The following is a 26001-nucleotide window of genomic DNA, read 5'->3' on the forward strand; positions in this document are numbered from 1 at the left end:
TCACTTTAAATGAGTAAATGGGCATCTGGTTTTCAAGTTAATCTCTTATGAAACTGGGCCGGCAGGAATCTGTTTTGTTCTGACCAAGTCTTCGAACTTCCAACACTGAGAACCAGCCTCGAGTGTCAAGTGCACATTTTCCCCGGTTTACCTCCCCGTCTCTCAGGGCAGGGGCTGGGAGTGCTATTGAGGTGTCCGGACTCAGTGTGTCGCACAGGGCACGCCACACGTGGGCAGGCCAGAGACACCCATTAATTACGTGCAGGATACAAAGGCCATTTGCCCCCAAGAGGGGAGGGGTGGTAGCTGTTTGCAGCATGACACACGCACAGAGGGGACAACATGTCTGTGTGACAGCATCTCCTTGGGTTGAGATGGAGAGTTACTTAGAAAGTGTCTTTATTGAGTTTTTAGTCCAGAATACAAAGCAAGGTGCTAGCTGTTGCCTCAATGATAGTACAGGGGTCAACAATGCCTTTTCCTTCCCCTGTTAAGGCAAGTTACAGAAAGAAGTGTGTCAGATGGACAGAAGGAAATATTTGAATCTTTGGAAAGTCACTCTGAAAGCCAGTAGCAGTACTGCAGTGTAAAAGGCTTTCCATATATGCTTTGCCCCACACTCAGCCTATGTATTGGAAGGAACTTTCTTGATCCAAGAGATTGTTCTGGCAGAGTTTCTCTTTCGAGACCTTTAGCATGCAAGGGTCATTTTTCTTGGTCTTGTGGCTGATCTCCTCTGACCGTTCCGTTACTGGATGAGTAAGAAAGCCAGCGTGGTTTAGGAGTTCTTCTGAGGAACTCTGACCGTGACCTGTGAGGGATGCAGAGGAGCTGTTAAATCTGTGTGCTTCCCTGTGGACCACAGGCCCCCTCAGCTGGGTGCTGCCAAAGCGATAAGAAGGGCTGTCCTGATTTTCCAACATCTCGACGACCAAACAGTCGATCCGAGCAACCTGCTAGGGCTGTGTTCTGCGTTAAGATCACACTCAGCCTCCCCTTGACCCAGTCTTTCTCCACTGGGGGTCTTTCCCTCTTCTCAGGCTCTACAGAACTCAGTGTATGACGAAGCCCAGGACTTGCAAAGGACTGTGCAAGCTCGGTGGTGGTCAAGTCCCTACTTATTCTTCACAAGGCATAGAAGGGACTGGGTCTTTACCCTCGTTAGTAGCTTCCATGGCTTAAAACAAGAAACCTGCAGTCAACACTGGGGGAGCCCAGCACAGGAAGAGGGCGGAGAAGGCACCCATACTCACGGTCTTCACTTCGGTGTATGCCTGCAGCCCGTATTCCCCCAGCTCCCGGCCACTCCCAGACAGCTTGTAGCCACCGAACGGCGACTGGGCCCCAAACACGTCATAGCAGTTGACCCTACAATTTAAGATGAGATTTCAGGAGTAACTCACTGGGGCAGGGATGAAGTATCGTGCCCCCTCAAACCTCCTGTATTGCTCTAAAATTTAACTTTAGAGCAAATTTTACTTTAGAAAAAGGGAGGTGGAGAACCCTACTAAAATCTAGCCATGCTGCTGCTGCTGCTGCGTCGCTTCAGTCGTGTCCGACCCTGTGCCACCCCATAGACGGCAGCCCACCAGGCTCCCCTGTCCTTGGGATTCTCCAGGCAAGAACATTGGACTGGGTTGCCATTTCCTTCTCCAATGCATGAAAGTGAAAAGTGAAAGTGAAGTCGCTCAGTCGTGTCCGACTCTTCACAACCCCATGGACTACAGCCCACCAGGCTCCTCCACCCATGGGATCTTCCAGGCACGAATACTGGAGTGGGGTGCCATTGCCTTCTCCAAAATCTAGCCATACAGGGGTTCAAAAGCAGGCCGTGTGAAACAAGCCATAAGCTGTCTGGTCCTTCATGACATGGATGTCAATACCAGGGTACACCAAATACTAGCTTCCCATTTTAATGAGTTGTTTTTGCTAGTTAGGTGCTAAACTTTTCGGGGTAGTTTTTTTTAAAACTATTAAATTTTGACTGAATTTAAAAACGTACCACCTTAAAGGTGTACAATTCAGTGCTTTATAGCATAGTCACAATATTATATCCTCTCCATTTAATTCCAGAACATTTCTATCCCCCTAGAAAGAAACCTTATGCCCAGTCAGCAGTTACTCCCCTGTTCCCTCCTCCTCCGGCCCCTAGCAGCCCCTAATCTACTTTCTGTCTGTATGGCTCTGTTCTGGATATTCCATATAAATGGGATCACAAGACATGTGACCTTCTGTGTCTGGCTTCTTTCATTTAGTATTACATTATCCACGTTGAAACAGGCATCAGCGCTTCATTCCTTTTTATGGCTGAACATTCCATCACGTGACTAAACCACAGTTTGTGTGTCCATTCATCAGCTGATGGGCATTTAGGCTGTTTCCACTTTTTGACTATTGCGAATAGTCTGAATATTCAGATACACTTTTTTGTGTGGATGTGTTTTTTTTTTCCCCCTCCTGGGTATACACCCAGGAGTGGAATTACTGGGTCCTGGGACAACTCTATGTTGAACTGACTGGGGAACTTATGCCAGACTTGTCTGTAGTGGCTGCAGCATTTTACAGTACCACCAGCAGTGTGTGAGGGTTCCTGTCTCCGCACCCTAACCAACGCTTGGTATTTTCTGTTTCTTACATTACAGCTGGCCTAGAGGGTGTGACGTAGGTGCTAAGCTTTGAAAACTAGGGCGACACAGGTGTGGGCCCTCAGTGCTGGTTTCCTCATAGCTTGGTGAGGAGCCCAGTCACCCAGCTGCTTGTCCAAGAAGAGCGTCACAGACATACGCACCACAGGGAAGTTTAATCCCCTGAAGAAGGGCATGGGAAACCTCTGCCTGCTACCCCACACCCAGACCCAGGAGGCACTGAGCCTGGCACCCCAACTCTGGGATGTGAGCAGGGGATTACCAAAGACCCTGGCTTGGGCTCTCTGCCTGGGTTGTGAAGGGCTGCGGGAGGCCCTTACCACACAGTGCCGGCCTGGAGGGCCTGGGACAGATAATTGGCTTTGTCCAAGTCCTTCGTGAAGACAGCTGCAGCCAGCCCGTACTTGGAATTGTTGGCTCTCCCAACAACTTCCTCCATGCTCTTGAACTTCAGAATCTGCATCACTGGCCCAAAGATCTGGGATGAGACAGCATGAAGGGTGGGTGTGGCAGACGCACACCCACATGTTAGCCAGCTCTCCCCAGCACTGAGCAGGTGCTTCCAGCAGCCCCCAGACACACGGAGGGTGCTGACAGCCCCCGGGGGAGATGGCAGCTCCCATACTCGCTGGAGCACGAGGGAAGGAAGCCAGCTGGTGGCCTTCTATTATGTGCTACGGGCCTTACATACAGCTTATTTCTAAACAGTCCTGTGAGGTAGGGGTTTGCACTGACAAGTTACATGTAGATTTAGTTTCAAAGAACTTGAGTCAGTCATTCAGCCAGACACGCATCAGATACTGAAGAAACAGCTATGAAGAAGTTAACTAAGCACAAACAGGATCTCTGATCTCAAGATGTTCCAGGTTTATCTTACACCTTCCCTGTCTTATATCTGAGCCATTTCTTCCAGGAATCCTGCTTCCTTTTAAGTGGGCAACGGGATTTAAAAACCACAACATGGGAATCAGATGTGCTTCTTGTTGTTGCAGTGTGGCTGCTCTCAGCCCTGTCAGGGGAGAGCCCCAGGGAACGGATCCTGATGTGATCCAGTGCCTGGCCTATGACCAGGACACGTGCGGAGGGGGAGCCCAGAGGAGCTACCTGGCCCGAATGAGTGGTGGGAGGCGGGAGGTCAGGAAAGGCCCTGAGAGGTGATAATCAAGCTGGGACACCACAGAAGCAGAAACTGGCCAAGCCAGAGTCGGGGGGAGGAGCAGGGAGGAGGAAAATGGAGTTCCAGGCACCAGCGCCCATTCTTCTTTATGGCGCCCATTCTTAAAAAATCTATTCGCCACTGAAAGGAAGCAGGACTTTGTGAAGAAACGGCTGATGCCAGGACTGGGTAGAGAGTGTCAAGAGGGAAGTGAGAAGACTGCCAGGAGCCCATATCATAGCTAGAGCAAGAGATGGGGCATCATGCACCTAGGGCACTAGCAAAGCACAGGAGCCCCTGCCCTCCTTAGAAAATGAGTATTTTCCCTTTCCGTTGAGAATGAAAAAAAAAAGATCAAAGTAGTCATGATGGCGAAAAGAGGCAGAACTTTGTTGTATTTTCCTATCCTGATTTTTGCTCTTTTTGAGTTATCAATGGAAGAGGGTGGCAGTGTAATATTTTCCCTGTGTAAGGCCACTAAAGGGCTTCATCCTCCCAGGGGAGGTGGAGTGAGTCTGGACTCCACTAGGGCAGAGTACAGGTACTGGATACCCCCGGCTCTCCAGGGTCTGTAGAGCACCTGGCACACAGTGGGCACTCAGAATGATTTGTGAAGCAAACGAATGAGACAGTTGCTGCCCTACGTTCATAATCAGTACCAAGGAGGAGAAGATCAAGGGACTCTAGCCATGCGGGGAAGCCTGGCTTCTGACCTAGTCCAGAGTCCTGCCTACATGAAGGCCATGAGAAGTGCTGGGAAGAATCCTGCCTTGAGTCCCGCTCACAGGGGCCAGAACACACGCAGGACCTGCAGGCTTGGCCAGGGAATTCAGAGACTGCCCCCAACCACTGGCCGCCACAAGAGGCTGAAGAGAAGCACAAGGTCAGCAGTGAGCTGCAAATGGTTGGTCTTATGCACTGAGCCCGGATTTGACCCAAGGTCAGCAGATGGGTCATGGGTCAAGATGCTGGGCTGAGCTGTCCACATCTTCTCCTAAGAACATTCCCTTAAGTGCTGGACCCATACTGACCTCCTCCTTTGCGATGGTCATGCCATCTTGCACATCTCCAAACACGGTGGGCTGGATGAAGTAGCCACGGTCAGCAGCTGCCCCTCCACCACACAGCAGCTTCGCCCCCTCCTCCTTCCCAGATTTGATATAGCCAAGGACCTTCTTAAACTGCGTTTCATCCACCTGAGGGAGAAGGAGCCCAGAGTTATACAGATGCTACAGCCAGACGTTTCCTAGCTCTAGTCTTAGAACCACACAGGCATGGAGACACCTGGGAAATGGGCCAGATCATGAATGCTCCACACTCAGTCACTCAGTCGTGTCCAACTCTGCAACGCCATGAATTGTAGCCCACAAGGCTCCTCTGTCCATGCGATTTTCTAGGCAAGAATACTGGAGTGGGTTGCACTGCCCTCCTCTAGGGGATCTTCCCGACCCAGGGATCAAACCCACATCTCATGGCTCCTGCATTGGCAGGTGGGTTCTTTACCATTAGCGCCACCTGGGAAGCCCAGATCATGAATGCTGCTGCTGCTGCTGCTGCTAAGTCGCTTCAGTCGTGCCCAACTCTGTGCGACCCATAGACAGCAGCCCACCAGGCTCCCCTGTCCCTGGGATTCTCCAGGCAAGAACACTGGAGTGGGTTGCCATTTCCTTCTCCAATGCATGAAAGTGAAAAGTGAAAGTGAAGTTGCTTAGTGTCCAACTCTTAGCGACCCCAAGGACTGCAGCCCACCAGGCTCCTCCATCCATGGGATTTTCCAGACAAGAGTACTGGAGAGGGTTGCCATTGCCCTCTCCGATAGTAAGCCTACCATTTTTGTTTTTCAAGTATGAGATTACTAAAAATTTTAACTAGTACGAAAATACATTGATGGTAAAGTATGTTACATACTCTGTAATATGCATATAGAAGAACTGATAAAACAGGTCAATTATACCTCAATTTAGAAAGGAAAAAAAAGGACCGTAAGCTGGTACAGCTCTTTGGGCAAGTGTCTTAAAAATTAGGCAAAAAGTTAGATGTTCATATCCTTTGACCCAGCTACTTAACTTCTAGGAATTTATGCTACGTGTGACAAAGGGACCTGAGCAAGGATAGTCACTGGGGAACATCTTATAAAAGCAAAAAGCAGAAACAATCCTAAGCATACATCAGTAGAGGAGCTGGTTAATATAATTATGGTATATCCATATATTGTATCATCAATAACAACAGATCAGTCAACTAACACAGAAAGATAGCCTAAGATATTTCTTAAAGGGGAGAAAGCTTGTAGAAGGAAATATATTCCAACTTTTGTTAAAACAAGCATACCAAAATGTAATTCTGTGTGTGAGTGTGGTTGGTTACCTATGGGACATGGACATGGAGGGGAAAAGGAGAATCTTGCTTTTTACTGTAAACTCTTTTTTATGAAGTTTTTAATATAAATCTGTATTACCTTAATAATTAAATAGCCACAAACCACAAAGAAAAGTGAGAGAAAAAGAGATGCTGTAATGGTAGATACATGTCTTGATTCATTTGTCGAAACCCACAGAATGTACACCACCAAGGGTGAACTCTAATGCAAGCTATGGACTTTAGTTAATAACACAACAAATATATCAAACCAAGGCAAGATGTTAAAACCAGGAGAAACCAGGGAGTGGAAAGGTTCAAGGCTTATGGGAACTCTGTACTTTCTGCTCATTTTTCTAAAAAAAAAAAAAACCAGAATCTGTTAAAAAAAAAAAAAAAAGGGCTGCCTGGGCTGGCCCCAGATTCTGGGGAGTGGACACCAGCAACACAGGTGCTCCCAGGACAGTGGAGCCCACAGAGAAGCCCCCATGGGCCCTCAAAGTGGGCTCAGGGCTGCACACAAGGGGCCTGTCGGGGCAAGCACCCCTGATTCCTGACCCTATGGCTCCTCCTCCCTGGGAGGAGGTGGCCAGCACGGAGCCCTGTGGAGAGTGAGCCCAGGACAGGCTGGGTCTAAGGACAGTGCTGGGAAAAGGACCAGGATACGAGAGGAGGTGGTGGGGAGAGGTACTGCTGTGTTTCTTACTGTAATTATTATTGACTATTAATTAAAATGAATACATGTTCATGGTAAAAAAGAAAATTTTTTTTTTAATTTTCAATAAAACAGCTCAGAAGAGTGTAAAGTGAAACGAAGTCCCTCTGCTACCCATACGTGGCCTTCTGCTCGCCTCCCAGAAGCAGCTGCAGCGAACAGGTATGCATGCACGTGTCTTTCTGGTCAAGGCATTTTTAAGATGGCCAAGGTCCAGGAAACACGCGTTCCCTTTCCCATAGACCCTCCTCGTATTTATTATGTGTGTGTAACTTACAAAGGGTAAGTGTAGGTGTAACTTTCTACTGTTAGTTTCCACTTCACGGCCACTCTCGGAGTTAGGAAGGGTAGGCATTACAGGTGAGAGACTGGTGGCTCCGAGACAGCAGGTGGCTTTCCACGGGCACGCAGCTGGTGCCTGGCAGAGCTGAGCCTTGGAGTCAGGCCTGCCTGACTCAGGAGTCCAAGGCCCTTTCTGCTTCTCCGTGGCGGCTCTGGACACTTGAGACCTGAGTGTAACCACCGAGCTTACCTGCGGCCCCTGCTCAGTCCGGCTGTCAAAGGGGTTCCCAACCACACGAGTCTTGGCCCGGGCAACACTCCGTTCCACAAACTCGGCGTAAATGTCCTCCTGCACAAAGGTCCGCGAGCCTGCACAGCAGCACTGGCCCTGGTTGAAGAACAGGGCGAAGTGGGCCTGCTCCACAGCCCAGTCCACTGGGGAGGCAGAAGGCAACCACGATCAGAGGAGAAGGAAAGGCCTGGCCCCTGTGGTGGCTGCTACCTATTAACACTGCCAACAGCACTCATGCCCTCTGGGTGCCAGACCTCATGTGGGAACAAGACAGGCCTGACCTCTCCCTCCTCCAAGCATGGAGACCAAGGGGCAGACAGACATGAAGAGCAGCGGTCCTAACCCGCTACGGTCATGAAGCCAAGGGCGGCTGGAGGACAAGCCAGCTGCCCTGTGACCATCAGGGAAGACTCCCTCAAGGCAGACAAATCTAAGAGCATCTCAACAGGACCAGGAAAGAGGACGTGATGGAGGGAAAGTAGCCTGATCTGACAGCAAGCTGCACAGCTCGGCCAGTCAGTAGCTCAGCCCGGCTGGATTACAGACAGCAGAGAGGAGAAAAGCGGGGGACAGGCCACGGCCACACAGGCCGGAGGGCCATGCTGCGGAGTCTCACTTTCATCCTGAGGCCCTGGGGGCAGAAACCAATCCAATGATGATAAGGATGGCAGAGCCAAGTGGGACCACAGGAGACACAGCTAGTGGCAGGTTGATATCAGACCTCTGCCTCCTCCCTCCCCCCCGCAAAAAAAAACCTTACTATCAGCATCTGACATGATGATATTGGGACTCTTTCCTCCTAGCTCCAGGGTCACTCTCTTCAGGTTACTCTTCCCCGCAGCAACCTGGATTAGGTGGCCAACCTACAGGGAGGCATGAACAGGGACAAACTCTTAGTGGAGAAGAGAAGAGCCAAACGTTCTCACAGGCACAGAACAGAAGCCCCCACAGCTTGAGGGAGCAGCTGGATTAGAAGAGACCTGGGGAATTTCACTCCATCTGGCCACTCACTCACACAGCAGCCCCACCCTCTGGGCTCCCAGGGTGACAGCAACGTAACGACAACAAGCAGTCAGAGTCACTGCCGTGTGGCTGCCACCTCCTGAGCACCATCTACACACCAGACACGGAGCTAAGTGCTTTGTGAGCATTGAGGTCAACCCTCTAAACAACCTCAGAGGGAGGGCTGACTCTCTTCCTCCACTCAGAAATGTGGGAGTGGCAGCTCAGAGTGGTCAAGTCACTTGCCCACAGTAAACCTGGAACCAGAGTTCACACTGGGCAAACTGCGTCCAGCACCAGTTCAGACTTGCCATCCCGCCGCCTCCTCACAGTGATCTAAATGGTATCCCCTGCACATAGCAAGGATGGGGTGCTTTTTACCTCCATATTCCAAAAGCCTGCCACAAAGACACCCCTGATCTGTTGGGTGAACACACATTATCTCGGTCGGGAAACCATCCCCTCTGCCAGATTCCCAATACCCTCTTGAGGCGTTGATTTAGGTGGTGACTAACCCCAGAAAGAGTGGACCGTGTCACCTCAGCCACCATTCTGCCCTCCCGCAACCGCCATCTCTACGTATAGACTGAACGTTTGAAGGTATCTTCATCTCAGGGGAATCATTTTGAAGATCCCCTTTATTATGCTATTCAGTGTGCCTTCTCTAAAGTCATGGGATAAAGCCTTCCAAGAATTCAAGTTACCTCTTTAGAATGAATTTTGTCCCTGCTTCCAAGGTAATTATGTTTAAGGAATCCCCAGACATCTTACACATCTTTGCCTCTCCAGGGCCTGGCCCAGAGTGGCACTCACTCATTCATTCACTCACCAGGTACTTGCTCTGGGTTAGACCTTTGTTGAATAAGCTTTATCTCACTCACGCCAACCCTGGGAGGTGGGCAGAGTTATTATCCCTATTTTACAGATGGGGAAATGGAGGCTTTAGGAGGCTGACTTGCCTAAGGTCACATAGCTAAGTAAGTGCTGCTGAAACACTTAGTTTGACTCCAATCATCTCCGCCACTACACCACACCTACATCTCTACTGCATAGACACTACCATCCTCAGTCTAAACACGAATGAATGGAGCCCCCAAAGGCATGCAGTGAATCACCCCAAGTCATAATGTCAAGGCTGGGATTTGAACTCATGTCTCCCGGAAGCCCACTCTCTTTAATCACCAGGACAGCACCAGTCAAAGAGTCTGACACAGCACAGGTGCTTTGACCTTGGGCAGGCCGGCACCTCTGGGCTTTAGAAGTCTAGACAGCCTTGGCTTCTTTATCCCACATGGTATGTCAACCCACCCCCTGCCCCACAGCAGGGGCACACCATTCTACAGAGGGCCCCACCCTGATGGTCTCTGCTGGCACACCTGGGCCCCTCACACAAGCCACTCAAAGACAGTCCTGGGGCAGACCCCCATGCAGTGCCCAGAGGCTAATCTTATTATTATTTTTTGTTTTGATCGCTCCACTTTCAGGATCTTAGTTCCCTAACCAGGAACTGGGCCACAGCAGTGAAAGCACCAGGTCCTAACCACTGGCCCACCAGGAAACTCCCCCCAGAGGCTGATCTTGAGCGCACCATCCTCTGAGGACAAGGGCGCTTGAGCCACATGCACCACAAGCCTGAGGAGCTGGAGGCCTTACCTCAGTGGAGCCGGTGAATGCCACTTTGTCCACGTCCTCATGGGAGGCGATGGCAGCTCCGGCCGTGGGGCCAAATCCAGGAATAATATTGACCACACCTGGAGGAAAGCCAGCCTGTGAAAAAAACACCAGGGACACTGGAGTCATTCTCCTGCTCCACGGAGTCCAGACAGAGGAATACACATCCCTTCCCAGAGAGGCTGAGGCAGTCGGCCCAGCACCCAGGTAAGCAGTCTTACTGGGTGCTGCTCAGGAGTTCTAGATGGTACAGTGAGGAACCTGTTTTGTGGGATTCCCTGTGGCTGCTGCCCCTACCCCTATGGCACTCAGAACGATAATCTTCATAGGGCTTGTTGTTCAGTCACGCAGTCATGTGACTCTGTGAGCCCATGGACTGCAGTACACCAGGCTTCCCTGTCCTTCACTATCTCCTAGAGGTTGCCCAAATTCATGTCCATTGAGTCGGTGATGCTATGGAATCATTTCATCCTCTGCTGCCCTCTTCTCCTATCTGCCTTCAATCCTTCCCAGCGTTGGAGTCTTTTCCAATGAAAAGGGGTCTGGCAATGAAACCCAACATAGAAAAGAGGTGATAGGGGGGTCACCTAGGCTGAAGTGTGTTGAGCAGAGGTGAAGGGGGTCAGGCCCTGAGCTACAAATACCCGGCCCCACTAGGGTGCCCCTCATCCGAACTCCTATAGAACAAGCCTTTAAAAAGGCGTTTAGAGGTCAAGACAGACACAGCCACGCACCTCCTTAATCAGGTTGGCCACATAGAGGGCAGTGAGTGGAGTCTGCTCAGCCACCTTCATCACAACCACGTTTCCCGTTGCCAAGGCTGGGCCCAGTTTCCAGGCTTGCATCAAGAGCGGGAAGTTCCACTGCAATCAACAACAGCCACTGCCAAAATCTAAGCCAAGAGCTACAGCAGCTGCAGAAAGTGGCAGCCAGAGAGCGGAGATTCTCTGAACCTCTCCTGTTTCCCTCAGAACTCCATTACAGATGAAGACAGACGAGCAGGCAGGTGGCCGGGGACAGCACCAGTGACTCATGCTCACTGATGCTTTTACCATTGTGGCGGCACCACACTGCATTCACGCCTCCCTCCCAGCCTCAGACAGCTACTCTCACTTCCACTTTTCAGATAAGGAAGCCAGTTCCTAGGGGCATCAGTGACTTGCCCAGGGTCACAAAGTTCACACACAGCAGTACTGGTTGGTTTTCTTAAAACCCATGTTCTCAACCACTGCCCAGGCCACCAGCCAACATCAACCCACAGACCTTTCCACCTTGGCAAGGAACCTGCCCGAGACCGCTGCCTCCCACAGCGCTCCTGATAAACCTTCACGTGTTTGAGTCTAAGACTCACTGGGATGATCTGCCCACACACTCCCACAGGTTCATGGCGGGTGTAGCTGAAGTAGTCCCCGTCGATGGGAATGGTTTTCCCGTGGTACTTGTCAGCCCAGCCAGCATAGTAACTTAAAAAAAGAAAAATAACAACTCAATCAGTGACTGTTGGGGACCCTGTAAACCCTGGCAGAAAGCAAAGGCTCAGACTGGTCCAGCTGGGTCTTTCTGGTAACTGCCCTTGCTCTTGGCTTATTTCCAAAGAGTCAGCTAACCACTAGGGTCTCAGTAATTCATTCTAGATAACTAACCTCAAAGCCTCAGACTCACTTGGGGTGCTCGTAAAAAAGCACCAAATTCTAGGTACCCACTTTGGACTTATTCAGCTGACTCACTGGGGCCTATGCCCAGGAGTCAGTATTTTTAATAAACAGATATATTAAACTGTGACTGTCTTACCAGTACAGCACCGTAGGTTATTATCTGAGAACCATGGCTCCACTCTAGTGGGAAAGTGCACACCCATCTAACAGCTGGCACTTGTGTGCACAACACTGTACTACCACCAAGGGAGCAGTGGCCAGAGACAAATCAGTGACTGAGTGTCCCATCACCACAGGACACCAGTGGTGAAAAAGCACTGCAGGCTAGACGAGGCGAAGAGCCATGTGCGGACAGTACGTAATGATTTTCAGGGAAGCAGGAAAACAAAAGATAGGGGAGAGATGCAACACGCAGGGTGAAAGAGCTTTCAGAAATGAACGTGTCTGCTGAAGTTAGTCCAAGACCAGAGTTGACCTGGGTGTGAACATGGGTGTGTGACCCTGGGGAAAAATATAGCCAGGGAGTTATTTTGCCAGTCTGTACAAAGTAAGGTATTGCTGCTCCCTTCGTCTTAGGCCTATGTGGTGTGGGTCTGCATGCCTCAGGACAGGTGTTGAATCAGCACAATAGTATACTGCTCAGACTCAGGAGGGCCTGGCGATTTGCCTGGGGTTCACCCAGCCACTCCCTCTTGGGTGTTCTTGCAGAGCACTCTGGATCTTGGCACGCCTGTCATTTGGGGCTGGAAAATTCTTCACTGTGGGAGCTCTCCTGTACCTGCTAGGATTTTTAAAGCATCCCTGGCCTCTATGCATGAGATGCCAAGTAGCACCCCTCCCTCCCAGTTGTGATAACCAAAAATGCCTCCAGACATTACCCATGGTCCCCTGGGGGACTCAGCGGCCCTGGCTGAGAACCCCTGTCAGGAGAGAGAACCAGCCCATATGTCTCCGACTCTGCTTCTTCCCCTCCACCCCTGTCCACATGGGCACAGGGCAGCAGCCATTATTGGTATAATGACCTGTCCACCCGAACCACAGCCGGTCAGACTGAATCAGGGCCGCTCCTCCAGGAATCTGGCACGAGGACTAAGGGGCTGAGGTCAGTCTGGCTGGAATCAAGCCCAGAGAAGAAAGCCCAGGAGTGGGCAACCAGGTTCCAGCATGCAGACAGGCACTAAAGAGGCTGGGGTAGTCAATCAAGAGAAGAACGCAGCAAGGAGGCAGCCGTGAGAATCAATGGCCTTGTTGGTTTAAGACCCCTCACTCTCTGTAGCTGCCCAAGTTAGCCTGAAACCTCTTATTCCTCATCTTGTATTTCTCAGTTATTAAAATGTTTACAGTTAAACCCAAAGCTAGCAAGAGGAAGCAAATAATGGAGAACAGAGACAGATGAATTGAAAAACAGGAAAACAACAGAATCAACAAATTCAAAAGCTGGTTCTTCGAAACGGTCGCTAAACTGACAGGCCTTTAGCTGGACTACGGAAAAAGGGGAGGGATTTCTCTGGTGGCCCAGTGGCTAAGACTCCGCACGCCAAACGCAGGAGGCCCAGGTTTGTTCCCGGGTCGGGGAACTAGATCCCACATGCCACAACTAAGACGTAGCAGAGCCCACTGAATAAATAACGTTTAAAAAGAAAAAAGAAGCACCAATAACTAAAATCAGAACTGAAAGTAGGGACATTATGATTATAAAAAAACGAGATCTAAATGATTATGAGAGAATGTGATGTGCCACTATAGCCAAAAATCAGATAACTTCAAAGAAAGGGACAAATTTCAGCTAACCCATGAATTACCAAAACTGAAAGAGAAGACACATAAGGCTCAATTACAGTTTTGGTACGGAGGGACGGTTCCCCCTGAGATAGAGTCTCACTACATTCCCCCAGCTCCGGTGATCCTTTCACAGCCCTCCAGCAACACTCCCCACCCACTCACCCACCCCCACCCCACCCTCCCCCTCACTGGCACAGCCACAACAAAGAGCAGGAAGCCTGAGTCCATACCGCAGGCACTTGAGGACCATGTCCAAATCCACCAGGTAGGAGATGACATAGGGCTTGCCATTGTCCAGGGTCTCCAAGGCCTGAGTGGAAAAAAAAAAAAAAAAAAAAACAAGATCAGCACAGATGGGTGGGCACAGGAATGAATCAGAGCAAATCAGGTGATGAGCAGCATGGAGGCTCAGCATGGTACGAGGAGGGCTGGTGGCCCCTTTGTGCTGAATTTTAAGGCACTTCTGGCCCTCTTCAATGGCAGGGAGCATGGGGATGGATGGGAGGAAGGAGGCACCAACTTCTCATTCAGTCATTTCATAAACATTTGTTTCAAGCTTCTGTTCTATGGCAGATCGATGTTAGGAATACAGACATAATCACTGGGACCTTATAGAACAAAAAGCCAGCAAAAAGCCAGCAAATAAGGACACAAATCATTAGTCACAAGTGTTAGGACCAGGCAGGGTCTAGTAGATCATGTTGAGGGAACAGGGCTTTATCCTAAGACCACGGGATGCCACGGAGGGCTTAAAAGCAGAGTACTATGGTATAATTTGTCTTCTGGAAGGTTCACTGTGGTTGCTATGTGCAGTATGGATTGGGAGAGGTGAGGGTATTGCCTCCTGGTTTCTTCTGCCTCTTGCAGCCAGGGAGGAGCCCCAGCACATAGCAGGCTGTCCATCTTCTGGGCTGTCTCCAGGAAGGCCTCCCCATCACAGCCCCCTCCCCACCCTCTCCTTTCTTAGACCCATCACATCAAAGGAAACACTCAAGAGGCTCCCAGGGTTGATACAGGGGCAAACCCCAAAGGTGTCCCACCTACACCATTCTGGTCAGTTACTTGTCAGCAATGCAACCCCTTCCTGACTATCTGTGGGATCTCCATTCTCCGTGCAGGTTGAGAAGGGAAGAGGTTGAGAACTCACTGCCAGGTAGGTCCGGTCTCGCTCAATCAGATCAGCCAGGCGGTTCAGTAGCCGGCCCCTCTCAGACGCGTCCATGCGGCGCCAGGGCGAGCCCAGCTGGAATGCGGCCCGGGCTGCCTTCACTGCCCTGTCCACGTCTGCCTGGAAAACACCCACCCAGGCACCTCAGGCCTTCTCAGCAGTAACCTCCAAATACCTCCTGACCCACTGCCAAACGCACCCACAGGGGCTCCAGTCGATACCAGTGGAGACACTGCCCCAAGCAGTTCCTCCCAGCTTCGAAGAGCTCTGTCGACCAGGTTTAAGATGAGCAGCTTCTCAGGAGTCAGAGTGGGAATGAGGATGCTGATGGTTTTCCATTTCCGAATCCCCCAAAGAGTTATGTAGAGAGCAGCAACACAGGGATCAGCACTTAGAAACTGGCCATTTCTGCCCCTGCTTCCTTCCCAAACAAGTCCAGTAAAATTAACCATTCCTTCTGAAATGGCTGGCAGTCTACAACACATGCAGGTTTAACCAGCTTCTCTTTCCTTGGGGAAGCATTAAAATCAACACAGCTAGCATTTTTCATAGAGGCAGATGTGTATCAAGAGGTGGGGAGCATGGTTGTAATTAATATTAAATACATTTACCATTAGACTGAGTCAGAAAAGTATTCACACTTTCTTTTAGCAAAGGAAGCTAGGCTTTAAATGTACATACAGAAGACTGTCTTAAAGCAGAGGACAGGAAGCATTCTTGAATCATTTGTTAAAGCTTTTTCTGTTTTAAAAAACGAAGTGTTTTTTTACTGAATGTTTTTTAACTTTAATATTACTGTTTTTTAATTATCATGGGTATTATGTAAATCAAAAATATACCACAGACACCATAGCGAGATCTCAGAAGACCCAAACTGTGCTCAACAAGATTTCCAACCAGCTGTGCACTCCCCTTCTCTGGCCTTCAGCTTCCAGGTCTGAGATGGAGAGACTGGATTAGACGTTCTCAAATTAAATTCCAAGTTGGCAGTTCTACAGCTGTATGAATTCTTGAACCAGGGTACAATCTAGACTTTTATCTACAAGGAAGAGTTTCTGTGGCTTCACTTACTCAAAAATCTTAATGGGCATTGTAGTTATGAAAGTAATACACGATAGTTTCAGCCACACGAAAACCTATGTTAAAGAGTGAAACTACCCTTGCCCATCCCCAACCTGCTCAGCCCTGCCCTGAGGTTAAGTCACCAGTTCTCACCTTGTCCCCTTCAGCCACGTGACAGATGACGTCCCCAGTGGATGGATTGACCGTGGGGAAGGTTTTCTTGCTGACGGCATCATGCCACTCATTGTTTATAAAGATCTGCAATGAAAAGGAAGAAAGTCTTGAGGAGCAGCTCTCAACCTGATACTGACCACCAGCAATGTTCAAAAAAAAAAAAAAAAAATCAGACAGAACAAATAGGAATTAACTTCAGAGGTATGTGGCCTAGAAGTTAAAAGCACAGGCCTTGGAGACAGTCCGAGCTGGAGCACCCACTCTGCTAAAAGTACTGAGGTAAAGCATTAGTCCTTTCAATGCCCTGGTTTCTTTGGCCCGAAAATGAAGACTACATACCTTCCTTATCAGTTATCTGCATCTACCACTGTGTGCTGCCGCTGCTGCTAAGTCGCTTCAGTCGTGCCCAACTCTGTGTGACCCCATAGACGGCAGCCCACCAGGCTCTGCCGTCCCTGGGATTCTCCAGGCAAGAACACTGGAGTGGGTTGCCATTTACTTCTCCAGTGCGTGAAAGTGAAGTCGCTCAGTCGTGCCTGACTCTTAGTGACCCCATGGACTGCAGCCCACCAGGCTCCTCCATCCATGGGATTTTCCAGGCAAGAGTACTGGAGTGGGTACCACTGTGTGACATCAACTCAAAATCTGGTAGCTTAAAATGATTTATTACCATCTCTCACAGTTGGGTCCATTGATTGGGCTCAGCTGGGCAGGGCTTGGTCATGTGGTTGCAGAGCGAGGGCACCTGGGGCTGAAGATGCAAGATGCCTGCTCACTCGTGTGTCTGTGGCCACACAGGTGCTTGGGCTTCCTGACTCCACGGCAGACTCAGGCTAGGCAGACCTCTCACATGACAGCTGGCTTCCCAGAGTGTTCAGCAACACCAGGCCGAAGCTAGAAGGCTTCTTCCTTTTTTTTTTTTTTTTTAAAGTCTTCTCTGTTTAATTTACTGACCTTTATTTTCTGGCTGCGCAGGCTCTTCACTGTGGTGTGAGGGCTCTTTGCTGCAGCACATGGGCTTGTCTGGTTGGAGCACAGGTTCTCCAGTTAACGGCACACAGGCTTAGCTGTCTCATGGCATGTGGGATCTTAGTTTTCCCCAACCAGGGATCGAACCCACATGCCCTGCATCAGAAGGCAGATTCTTAACCACTGGGCCAACCAGGGAAGTCCCTGAAAGGCTGCCTAAGATCTAGCTTCAGAAGTCATACAGCCTTATTTCTGCTACCAAATTCCATCAGTCACGTTATGTCCTAGAAACCACCGTTCCTCTACCACACTACTGCCAGGGTCATTATGAGAGCTGAGATTCTTCTTTTCACCCCTTCAGTACGTTATTTAGTGAACATCTGCAGCAGGGTGCTGTTCTAGGGCTGAGGACACAGAGTGGGATCCAAACTCAGGAAGGACCTTTCTTTCGTGGAGCTGGCATTCTGGTAGGCACAGAAAGTAAAGACACAATCGAATATACAACGCAGCCTCAGACTGCAGTCTTAAGTGCAAAAGAGAAAAGCAAGATGCAGAGAGAGTACCGAAGTTGGGGAAGATAGAGAACTCTAGCTGGGATGGTCAAGGAGGGCTTCTCTGAAGAGCAGACATTTGACTTGAGCCCTGACTGATGAAAGGAGCCAACCGCAGGAAGAGGACGGGAAGGAGGAGCAGTGCAGGCCACAGGGACAGCAAGTGCAAAGGCCCTGGGGCAGAAGTAAGTCTGGTGTGTTAGAGAAAAAACAAAGGTGGCCAGAGTTACTGGTGAACAAGGAAGAGAGTGCTAGGAGATGGGGACAGAGAGGAGGGTGGGTCCTGTGAAGCAAGCTGTCCCTTGAGGCTGGGGAAATTGGTCTCAGGAAGTGGGCTGAGGTGTTTCAGTCCCTTTAACCAAGGCTGGGGCGAAGGTCACAGGTAGGGTGAAGTCAAGGCCATCGGTCCAAGGCCTCTCTGTCTTCCTTTCCCAGGGGCTCTCCTGGGCCCCAGCATCCTATGCAGCGGTGAGGTGGGCCTGGCCCTGGCTGAGGACCCAGGCAGTTGTCTACAGTCACTCAGCCAGGTTCTCTGGAAATGTATGTGGGTTTCACTTCAGTTGGCTGATCCTCAATCTGAAGGGAAAAAAGACACCTCTGTTTCTTCCTACAGGAGGGCTGGGAAGTGAGCAACAGGTCGCTTCCAGTGGAGGGTACAGGTGTGGCAGAAAGAGTTCAGCCAGGTGGACCCAAGTTCAAGCTGGACTGGGCCACACCCTGCCTGCGTGCTCCCCTCTGAGAAATCAGCTTTACCTCCTGGTGAACTTGGAGGAGAGGGAGGCCCAGGGGGGGGAGCAGAGATAACATCCATGGAGGAAGGAGAAGGGCCTGGCACACAGTCTGTGAGCACTCTGAGCATCTGTTCCCATCGCCACCTGAGTGCAGGCTCAGGTTTCCAGCCTCACAACCACCGCTTCACGGACGCACTTGAAGCCAGAGATGAGTAGCTACAGAGAGAGGCAGGCCGCAGTGGTGGGGTGAGACGGGCTGGCCTTGAACTGTTCCCTCCTCTTGACTGAGATGTCAGCGCCTGGTCCCATGAGGATGTTCCCCCCTCACACCTATATGTCATGGAAATGGCTAATGACCATTATTTAGCTATTCGTTATACGGCAGCCCCTGTATTGGAAGCTTTCCAAAACTGGATCATTCCCATTTAAACTTCATAGCAAACCTAGGTGAGTTTCATCCTCTCTACAGTGGGGGATGGGGGTGGGGGACACTAAGGCACAGAGAGGCCAAGCCACCTGCTCAAGGTCACACAGCAGTGAAGGCAGAACCCAGATCTGAACTCAGGTCTTTGGAACTCTGAGACCTGTGCTCTTTGCCCAGTCCTTCTCAACTCCAGGCCAGAGCCCATGTCTGCCTTCCAGAAGGTCAGAACTCTTTTCTTAATCTCCACCTTTATGGTTTACTTACTGCCCTACTGCAAGTTTGATTTTGAGTTTTTATTATGGGTGCTGTAAAAAAGCACAGCCTGTAAGCCACACAGACGTGGGTTGGAATCCTGGCTCTACCTCTCTCAAGCTGTAACCCTGGGCCAATCCCTTCACCTCCGGATGCTTCATCAGTCTCTGGAAATAATATATCTGGGGGCTTAAATGTGAGGGTGAAATTCCACAAGGGGTGTAAAGCTCCTGGGCCAGGACCCCACGCACACCGTGTCTCACCACCACAGTCCCTGCGTTCCTCCAGATCCCTGCATGATAGCATGCAGAATTAGTCTATCCTGAGAAAGTCTCCATTGTTATTTCACAAACATCAGGAGGTATGAAGTGGACAACAGGCCAGTCTGGTGAAACTCCCCAAGTCCTACACCATTCCTCCCTGGGCGAGGCCCACACTGTCCCCTAATCTTAGTCCAGGATCCTGGCAAGACCGCTCCCTGGCACTGGCCTGCCTCTCAGGGGCCTGAATTTGCTGAGTCACTCTCCATTGTTGAGTTTTCAACAGTCCATCCTCCCTTCTAACTAACAGGATAAGCTGGAGTTTGCAGGAACCTGGAATCTTCCGTTCATAGAGTTCCCACTTCCCCTCTCCTAGAACCAGGCTTTAATGGTCTCCTCCGTGGGGAGGTGGGGCAATGGGGGGGCCAGGGTGAGAAGCGTTCCCAGACTGAGGCACTGCCAAAGTTCTGCTTCAAGTGAGGAGAGTCTCATAGCAACTTCTCTTGAATAAACACAAGAGCAGACTCCAGGCCAAACGCTTCCTGACCTCTTGAAACCCAAAGCCAAACTTACATAACATGTTAACCCAGTCACCCTGGGAGGCGGTCCTACCAGGCTCTCACTTTCCCCTTCCAGCCTCTAGAGCAGTAAGGACGACACAGGGTGCCTGCAGGAGGGGCCAGGGACAGGAGGAACCAGAAGGGCTCCGGAGCTGCAGGGTGAGCAGGAAGAGAGCAGAGGGTGCTCTGGGTTCCGCACCTGCTGCGTACCAGGACCTGCACTGCTGCTGGGGTTCTGAGGGGCATGGGACAGACACGGGGAGCATCCACTCTCAGTGGCGATCATGGACTTTTATTTTGTAAACTGCTTTTTTAATGAGTGAGTTTATCTTGGACATTATTCCACAGGCATATCTGTCTCACTATTTTAAGCAACACAGCAATCTTCAAAACTTAACAGATGGCAATTTGTTGAATCATGTCCTACAAATGCACTTTAGGACAAGTTTTCACTACAAGCAGACCTCAGAGAGATATTTTATTTTCAGTCCAGACCACTGCAATAAAGTACTGTAATAAAGGGAACCACATGAATCTTTAGGTTTTCCAGTGCATATGAAAGGTTTGTTTACTTTATACCAGTCTTTTAAGGGTGCAATATCATGATATCTTTAAAAATAAATAAATAAATAAACAATGTGCCTACTTTGAACTGAAAAAAACCTTACTGCTAAAAAGTGCCAGTCATCTTCCGTGCCTTCAGCAAGCCGTAATTTTTTTTGCTGCTGAAGGATTTGAAGTATGGTGAAAATTACCAACACATGGCAGAAAGACAGGAAGGGAGCAAACGCTGTTGGGAAAAAAGCACTGACAGACTTGCTCCATGCAGAGTTGCTACAAACCAATTTGTAAAAACAGAACAAAAACACCACAGTATCTTCAAAGTGCAGTAAAGCACAGCGCAACTAAATGAGCTCTGCCTATACTCCTGACGGTGCTGCTGCAGCGAACATCCTCTGACTTGACGTGCATCTTTGCAAAGCTGGGGCAGGTTACTGTATAAAAATTAGAACTGCTGAGTTGCAGGATAACATGATCCTTGGCTTCCTCAGATGTCTTGTATTCCAGGTCCCCGCGTATTAGGAAATGTGGACAGAAACTTGGGGGGAGGGGAGAAGCTGGGGCAGGGACAGTAGAGCTGAGAGCAAGCACTGCAGGACCCCGGAGAGGAGTCTTAACCAAAGTGAGGACACAGGGATAGTCCAGTGCAGCCTCCATCCCATGGCAATGGACAGTCATCATCTGCCCATGGTCTTCAAGAAAAGGTTAAATGCCCTTCAGTAGCTCCAATTTACAGACACAGGACACATTATAGAAAGACCTCATTTCCAAGCTCGGATGCATGAAAGAATTCGGGATCCATTACCTAGGAAATCTACATCCCTGAAATATGTTTTTTCCCTAAGAGTAACCAAATGATTGGTTTTCTATCCTGGATGGCTTCTGCCGGCATCTGATTTTTCAGTGGCAATTGAGTACTTTATGTCAAAGAGAAAACATATTATCTTTTGTATTGCAAGATCCTAAGGAGAAACTTTCAGGATCTGAACCTTGGAATGCCACACGCATTCAGACTTTTCCATACAATCATCTAGATATCTCCTGGCTAGTTTGGGGTTAAGGCCAAGGGCCGTTCCCTGGCACCGCCCCCAAGCCCTCCTCTGTCTCCTCCACATCCCCCAGGGTCTTTGGTCTCACATTCCTGGATTTTCACCACTTTCAAGATGGAAGGGCTGACTCCACTGTGGACTGTTTGGCAGATAGGCAATTTCAATTTGTTGACATGTCTGTGGGCTTACGGTTGGGCAATCTCTATCTCACTGCAATCCCTTCTCTGGCCAATTTCAACACTCCCAGTATGTCCCCACAATCTTGTTCACATTAACTCCACAATTCTTTGCAAAAAGGCCCTTCTGAGTAGAACTCTTAGGTTCCCATGCCCTGCTACTAGAACACAAGATTGTAAACAGTTTCATAAATGTCAACCTTCAATATTTACTGAGCAGTAATTACATTCCAGGTGGCTCAGCGGTAAAGAATTTGCCTACCAGTGCAGGAGATGCAGGTTTGATCCCTGGGTTGGGAAGATCCCCTGGAGTAAGAAATGGCAACCTACCCCAGCATTCTTGCCTGGGAGATCCCACAGATTAGAGGAGCCTGGTGGACTGCAATCCATGGGGTCGAAAAGAGTTGGGCATGACTGATACACACACGCAAATTATGTTCCAGTCTTGGTGTGGGAATATAAATGTGAACACAAACTTGGCTCCTCCTTTCCAATTTAAAACATTCAGTTCAACTATCTCGTAAATATTTACATCCTTGTTCGACAAGGCCTAGTCATGAGGCATCATGGCATGAGGGAGGTCTTGTGTGTTAAGAGCTAACAGAGCTAATCTTGAACCCTGGTTTCACACAAATGTGAACTTGACCTCCCTGAGCCTCAGTTTCCTCATCTATGCGATATGGTTCCTGCAGTTGTTGGGAGGATGAAACGTGAAAATGTAGGTTCAAGTTATCAGGCACAGCGCCTGACAGATCATAAGTAATCAATCAACATGGTTATTGGGTCACAGAATTCACATGTACGTCCACAACACACATGACTAGCCTCAACATTGTCCTAACCCAGTCACCTCTAACTCAGCCAGTTCCCACCATGCTCTGGGCATACTAAACAGCATTTCTGTTTATAATAGAAGCAGAAGAAAACCAAGGTGGGGCCAGTGAAATCCTCCAATTCCCTGGGTTGCCCAAATCTATTGTATCTACAAAGTCTCGAAAATCCCCAACAAGCAGTAAAAGCAGTGCGATCAACATGGGGATATTTCACTTGACTCATTCAGCCTGCAGCCAACTCCGAACCACAGCCTAGCCCAACAGAGGTTTTGGTTCATTCCATAAGACTCTGCAAGGAAAACAAGGTAATTCAAAACTCCTATTCTATATATATCACCTGTTGGCAGTGGTAATAGGTATCCATCCAGGACAAGTTGAGGCAAGAGGACCCCAAGAAAGTCGACCAAAACACCCCACTGTACCTCTTCTAGTTAGGAAACAGAAGTGGGAGGGAAAAGATCCATTGCCTATGCCACCCTCTCTTTAAGGAGAGACCCAACAAACTTGAAATGCAGCATTCTGCACCCCCAGTCACCACCACCATGTCCTTGGATGAGAAAACCCAGCGCCTACAGAAGCAACTTCAAAGCCTAGGTCACAGCTCCTTTGGGGCAAGCTCCAGGATCCAGAAGAGTTCACCGAACATCAAGGAGTCAATAATCCCCAGGGAAATGTTGGAGCATATGATCTAGTTTGTACCTTGAGTCCCTGGTAAGAAACTTAAAATATTCAGGGATTATAAGAAGTCAACACTGAAAACCACCCAAGGAGCTTTAAAATGTGCCTGTACAGCAGAATGTCATCCTCATGTGAACTGCTTTGCAACCTTGGGAAACATTGGAATCTACTGATTTAGGAAGATAACCCAGATGCATTGTTCAATGAGACACAGTTTCAGAACAGCAAGCACAAGGATCTCATTTAAATAGGAAAAAAAAAAAAAACCCACCTAGTGCAAGCTCACTTGCCCAATGCGCTTATATACACACGTGTGCACACGTGCCCACAAATTTACCAGTTAAAATTGTTCTTGGAGGGAGTGCGATGGAATACGCTGGAAGTTTTACTTCTGCATTTGTAAACAGTGAGCAACGGTTACTTTTATGATCTCAAAGAAATGTGATAAAAGCAGCTGCAGAAAGATTTCACTCAGCATTTCAAACTAACTCGAGAGAAAACTCTAGAGTCAGGACCTGTCCTATCTACCATGGCTATGCACGCACACATCTGGACCCTGCTTCCTCACCTCCACGTGAGCACAAAGGAGGAGGATCCTTAGAATCTGTGGCCACAAAAGCTTGGGGTGCTGCTGTCTTTCCGTTGATATTTCTGCGTGATGTGCAAATCTTTCAAGCATGAACTCCTTCCTCCTTAAGCGGCCTACTGAGGAAGCAGCAGCTGCTGCTTTTTTCGGCTTGTGTTATGCAAAGGACATCTTATTTTATTCTTTGTTTTTATTCCCTTGCTAATGACGATTTGTAACACACTTCAAGGGGCTTCCCTGGTGGCTCAGTGGTAAAGAATCCACCTGCCAATGCAGGAGAAGAGGGTCCAATCCCTGGCTGGGGAAGATCTCCCAGAAAAGGAAATGGCAACCCACTCCAGTATTCTTGCCTGGAAAATCCCATGGACAGAGGAACCTGGCGGGGCTACAGTCCATGGGGTTGCAAGAGTCGGACACGACTTTGCAACTAAACAACACCACCCTTTAAATCACACAGATGCGCCCTTACCCGCTGCCAGGGTGTAGATCTGCAGCGAAGCTCCGCACCAGACAATCAAGTCCCCTGTTGAAAGCAGCCAGCCAGAGGCTGGCTCCCCAGCATCTTAGGTCAGCAGTAACCCCTATATTCCCACCTAGAGTTGCAACAAAAATACCACAGAAGTTTGTGGTTATTGGCTTACTCTTGGGAGCCCAGATGTGAACCCCAGCCTGACCACTGATTTGAGTCTTTGGGTAACTCACTGCATCTCTTTGAAAACTCAGTTTTTTCATCTGTAAAATGGAGATAACCACAGTACCTGCCTCACTGGGCTGCTTAAGGATTAAATGGCCAATCAGGTAAATGCTTAGACTGGTGCGAAGGAGGTGCACAGAGAATAGGAGCTGTGACTCCTGCAAGTGCCCATGCGGTGCGTGAGCCCGTGTGCTCATTCTCCGGCCCCTCCCCAGGCTACAGAAGAAGGGGAAGCTCAGAGAAGGGCAGCAGCTACACTTGTTGTGAAAACAAAACAAACTCTTTCATAACCAGTCTCCTTGGTGAATTCTCCAGCACTTTACCCAAACTCAAAAGTCAAGAGAGAAAATGTGCCAAAGTCCTGGTTGACCAAGAAGTCAGCCACTGGGAATCGAGGTTATACTGGAAAATCCTTGCTTTGATCAAAGAAAGAAACTTTGGAAGGTGCAGACACCACCGCAGGATGGCACTGAGATGGCGAGGGTCCCCGCCCTTTTCCAGTTCCTGGAAGCAGCCAGGACGTCAGGTGGCCATGGCCGTGGCCTTGGCCTCTGCATTGGGGAACTGGTGAACTTTTAGTTGAAAAGGACTCCTTTTTCCTGTTTTCCCATTTGGTCGAGGGCATGAGTCAAGAGATAAAAGATGACGAAAAACCAAAACGGCTCCTGCAAAGAGGGTCTTAAACGGACATGTTCTCTGGATGAGTGATGTCGGATGAAAGAGCAACTGTGAGCAAACCCGTGAGACCCAACGGGATAAGCTGAGGCCCGAACAGATCCAGTCCCTTCCCACCCGGCAGAGAACAAAGCACGCGGGCGGCCTCACCTGGTTGTAGAAGACCTCAGGCTGCTGGTTGGGGGTCGGCACGGCCTGGGTGGCGGCGGACAGCAGGCGGCGGCCCTGGCGGGGTCCGAGGCGGGCCGCGGCAAGCGCAACGGCGCGCAACATGCCGAGGCTGGAGCTGGGACGCGGGGGCTCGAGAGGCCGGCTGGAGGCTGACTGCCTGCGGGGCGCGACTCCGCGCGGGGCTCCCTCTCCCCGCCCCCTGCGCGGCCGCCAATGGGCAGCCGTGGGGCGGGGCCCCGCGCCTCCCCGACGCCTGGGGCGGAGAGCCCTTCCGCAGCTCGTCTCCAGTGCCGAGGGGGCAGGAGTGAAACTTGGGGCTGACCTTCCGCGGGGCCTCTCACTGCCCCACGCAGGGCGCGCCGCCGATGTGGAGTAAGAGGCTCTCCCGAATTCAGCGCACGTTGACTGAAGCCCTAATCTATACAGGCCTGAACTGGAGCGCCCCTGGCCCTGACTTCCGGGGCTTACGCTCCAGGGCATTACTCCCCAACCTTTGGGCAGCAGGCACCAGTTTTGTGGAAGCGGGTGTCGAATAGTTTCAGGATGATTCAAGCCCATTACATTTATTGTGTATTTTATTTCCAGTCTAATGCCCCTGCTGATCTGCCCGGAGGTACCAGTCGGTGGCCCAGAGGTTGAGGACCTCTGCTCTAGTGGGAGAGGCCAACCTTAAACCAAACACGAGATAATTTCAGATAGTGAGAAGGGATGTGAAGGAAATGAAGGAAAGGTGAAGAGGGACTTGGGGCTGAGGGCACCCGCGGTCAGGAATTGACCCTGAAACCTCAATTGTAAAAATCGTGGGATTAAGGAAGTGTGGCAGGAGGAGTGGGGAGAAGGGCAGGGCCCTGCGATGGGGCTACCTGACT

At 49.9% G+C, this 26001-nt stretch overlaps 1 protein-coding gene and 1 long non-coding RNA gene across 16 annotated transcripts in view; one reads left to right on the forward strand and one right to left on the reverse strand.

The window, feature by feature from the left end:
• Nucleotides 1-26001, forward strand: part of LOC105602913 (uncharacterized) — a 99036-nt gene that overhangs the window by 10465 nt on the left and 62570 nt on the right. For 8 of the 12 annotated variants that reach the window (XR_009597048.1, XR_009597049.1, XR_006056582.2 and 5 more), the window contains exons 3-4: nt 6950-7036; nt 9935-10328. This is a non-coding gene — a long non-coding RNA (uncharacterized LOC105602913). Of the gene's footprint in view, nt 1-6949; nt 7037-9934; nt 16242-26001 lie in introns of all 12 variants that reach the window. The other 4 variants (XR_009597051.1, XR_009597054.1, XR_009597052.1 and 1 more) reach the window with 2 other exon arrangements.
• On the reverse strand, nt 383-25287 carry ALDH2 (aldehyde dehydrogenase 2 family member). Of its 4 annotated transcripts, none has more exons than XM_004017409.5 (13): nt 25112-25287; nt 15942-16046; nt 14706-14846; nt 13789-13868; nt 11473-11584; nt 10856-10984; nt 10104-10217; nt 8209-8311; nt 7407-7591; nt 4833-4997; nt 2966-3123; nt 1254-1368; nt 383-811 (listed from the first exon to the last, which is right to left on the reverse strand). In XM_004017409.5, exons 1-13 carry the CDS (start codon nt 25232-25234, stop codon nt 779-781), a joined length of 1563 nt encoding a protein of 520 aa, XP_004017458.1. In that variant the 5' UTR covers nt 25235-25287; the 3' UTR covers nt 383-778. The 4 variants fall into 4 exon arrangements, with proteins under 4 accessions (XP_004017458.1, XP_060257257.1, XP_060257255.1 ...); XM_060401274.1 differs by lacking the exon at nt 25112-25287 and adding exons at nt 14948-15050; nt 15566-15663 and having other exon boundaries at nt 383-1368; nt 15942-15974; XM_060401272.1 differs by having other exon boundaries at nt 383-1368.

The sequence above is a fragment of the Ovis aries genome, chromosome 17 (genome assembly GCF_016772045.2).
Source record: "Ovis aries strain OAR_USU_Benz2616 breed Rambouillet chromosome 17, ARS-UI_Ramb_v3.0, whole genome shotgun sequence".
Taxonomy (NCBI): domain Eukaryota; kingdom Metazoa; phylum Chordata; class Mammalia; order Artiodactyla; family Bovidae; genus Ovis; species Ovis aries.

What these genes read in the sequence shown, in the direction of transcription:
- ALDH2 (XM_060401273.1), bottom strand. Translation starts at nt 15,211, where the DNA reads ATGTGTTGTAGACTGCCAGCCATTTCAGAAGGAATGGTTAATTTTACT. An exon ending in GAGACCGGACCTACCTGGCA is followed by an intron (nt 13,869 to 14,705) that starts GTGAGTTCTCAA and finishes TTTTCCACTCAG; the next exon opens with GCCTTGGAGACCCTGGACAA. An exon ending in GGACTGAGCAGGGGCCGCAG is followed by an intron (nt 4,998 to 7,406) that starts GTAAGCTCGGTG and finishes CTTCTCCCTCAG; the next exon opens with GTGGATGAAACGCAGTTTAA.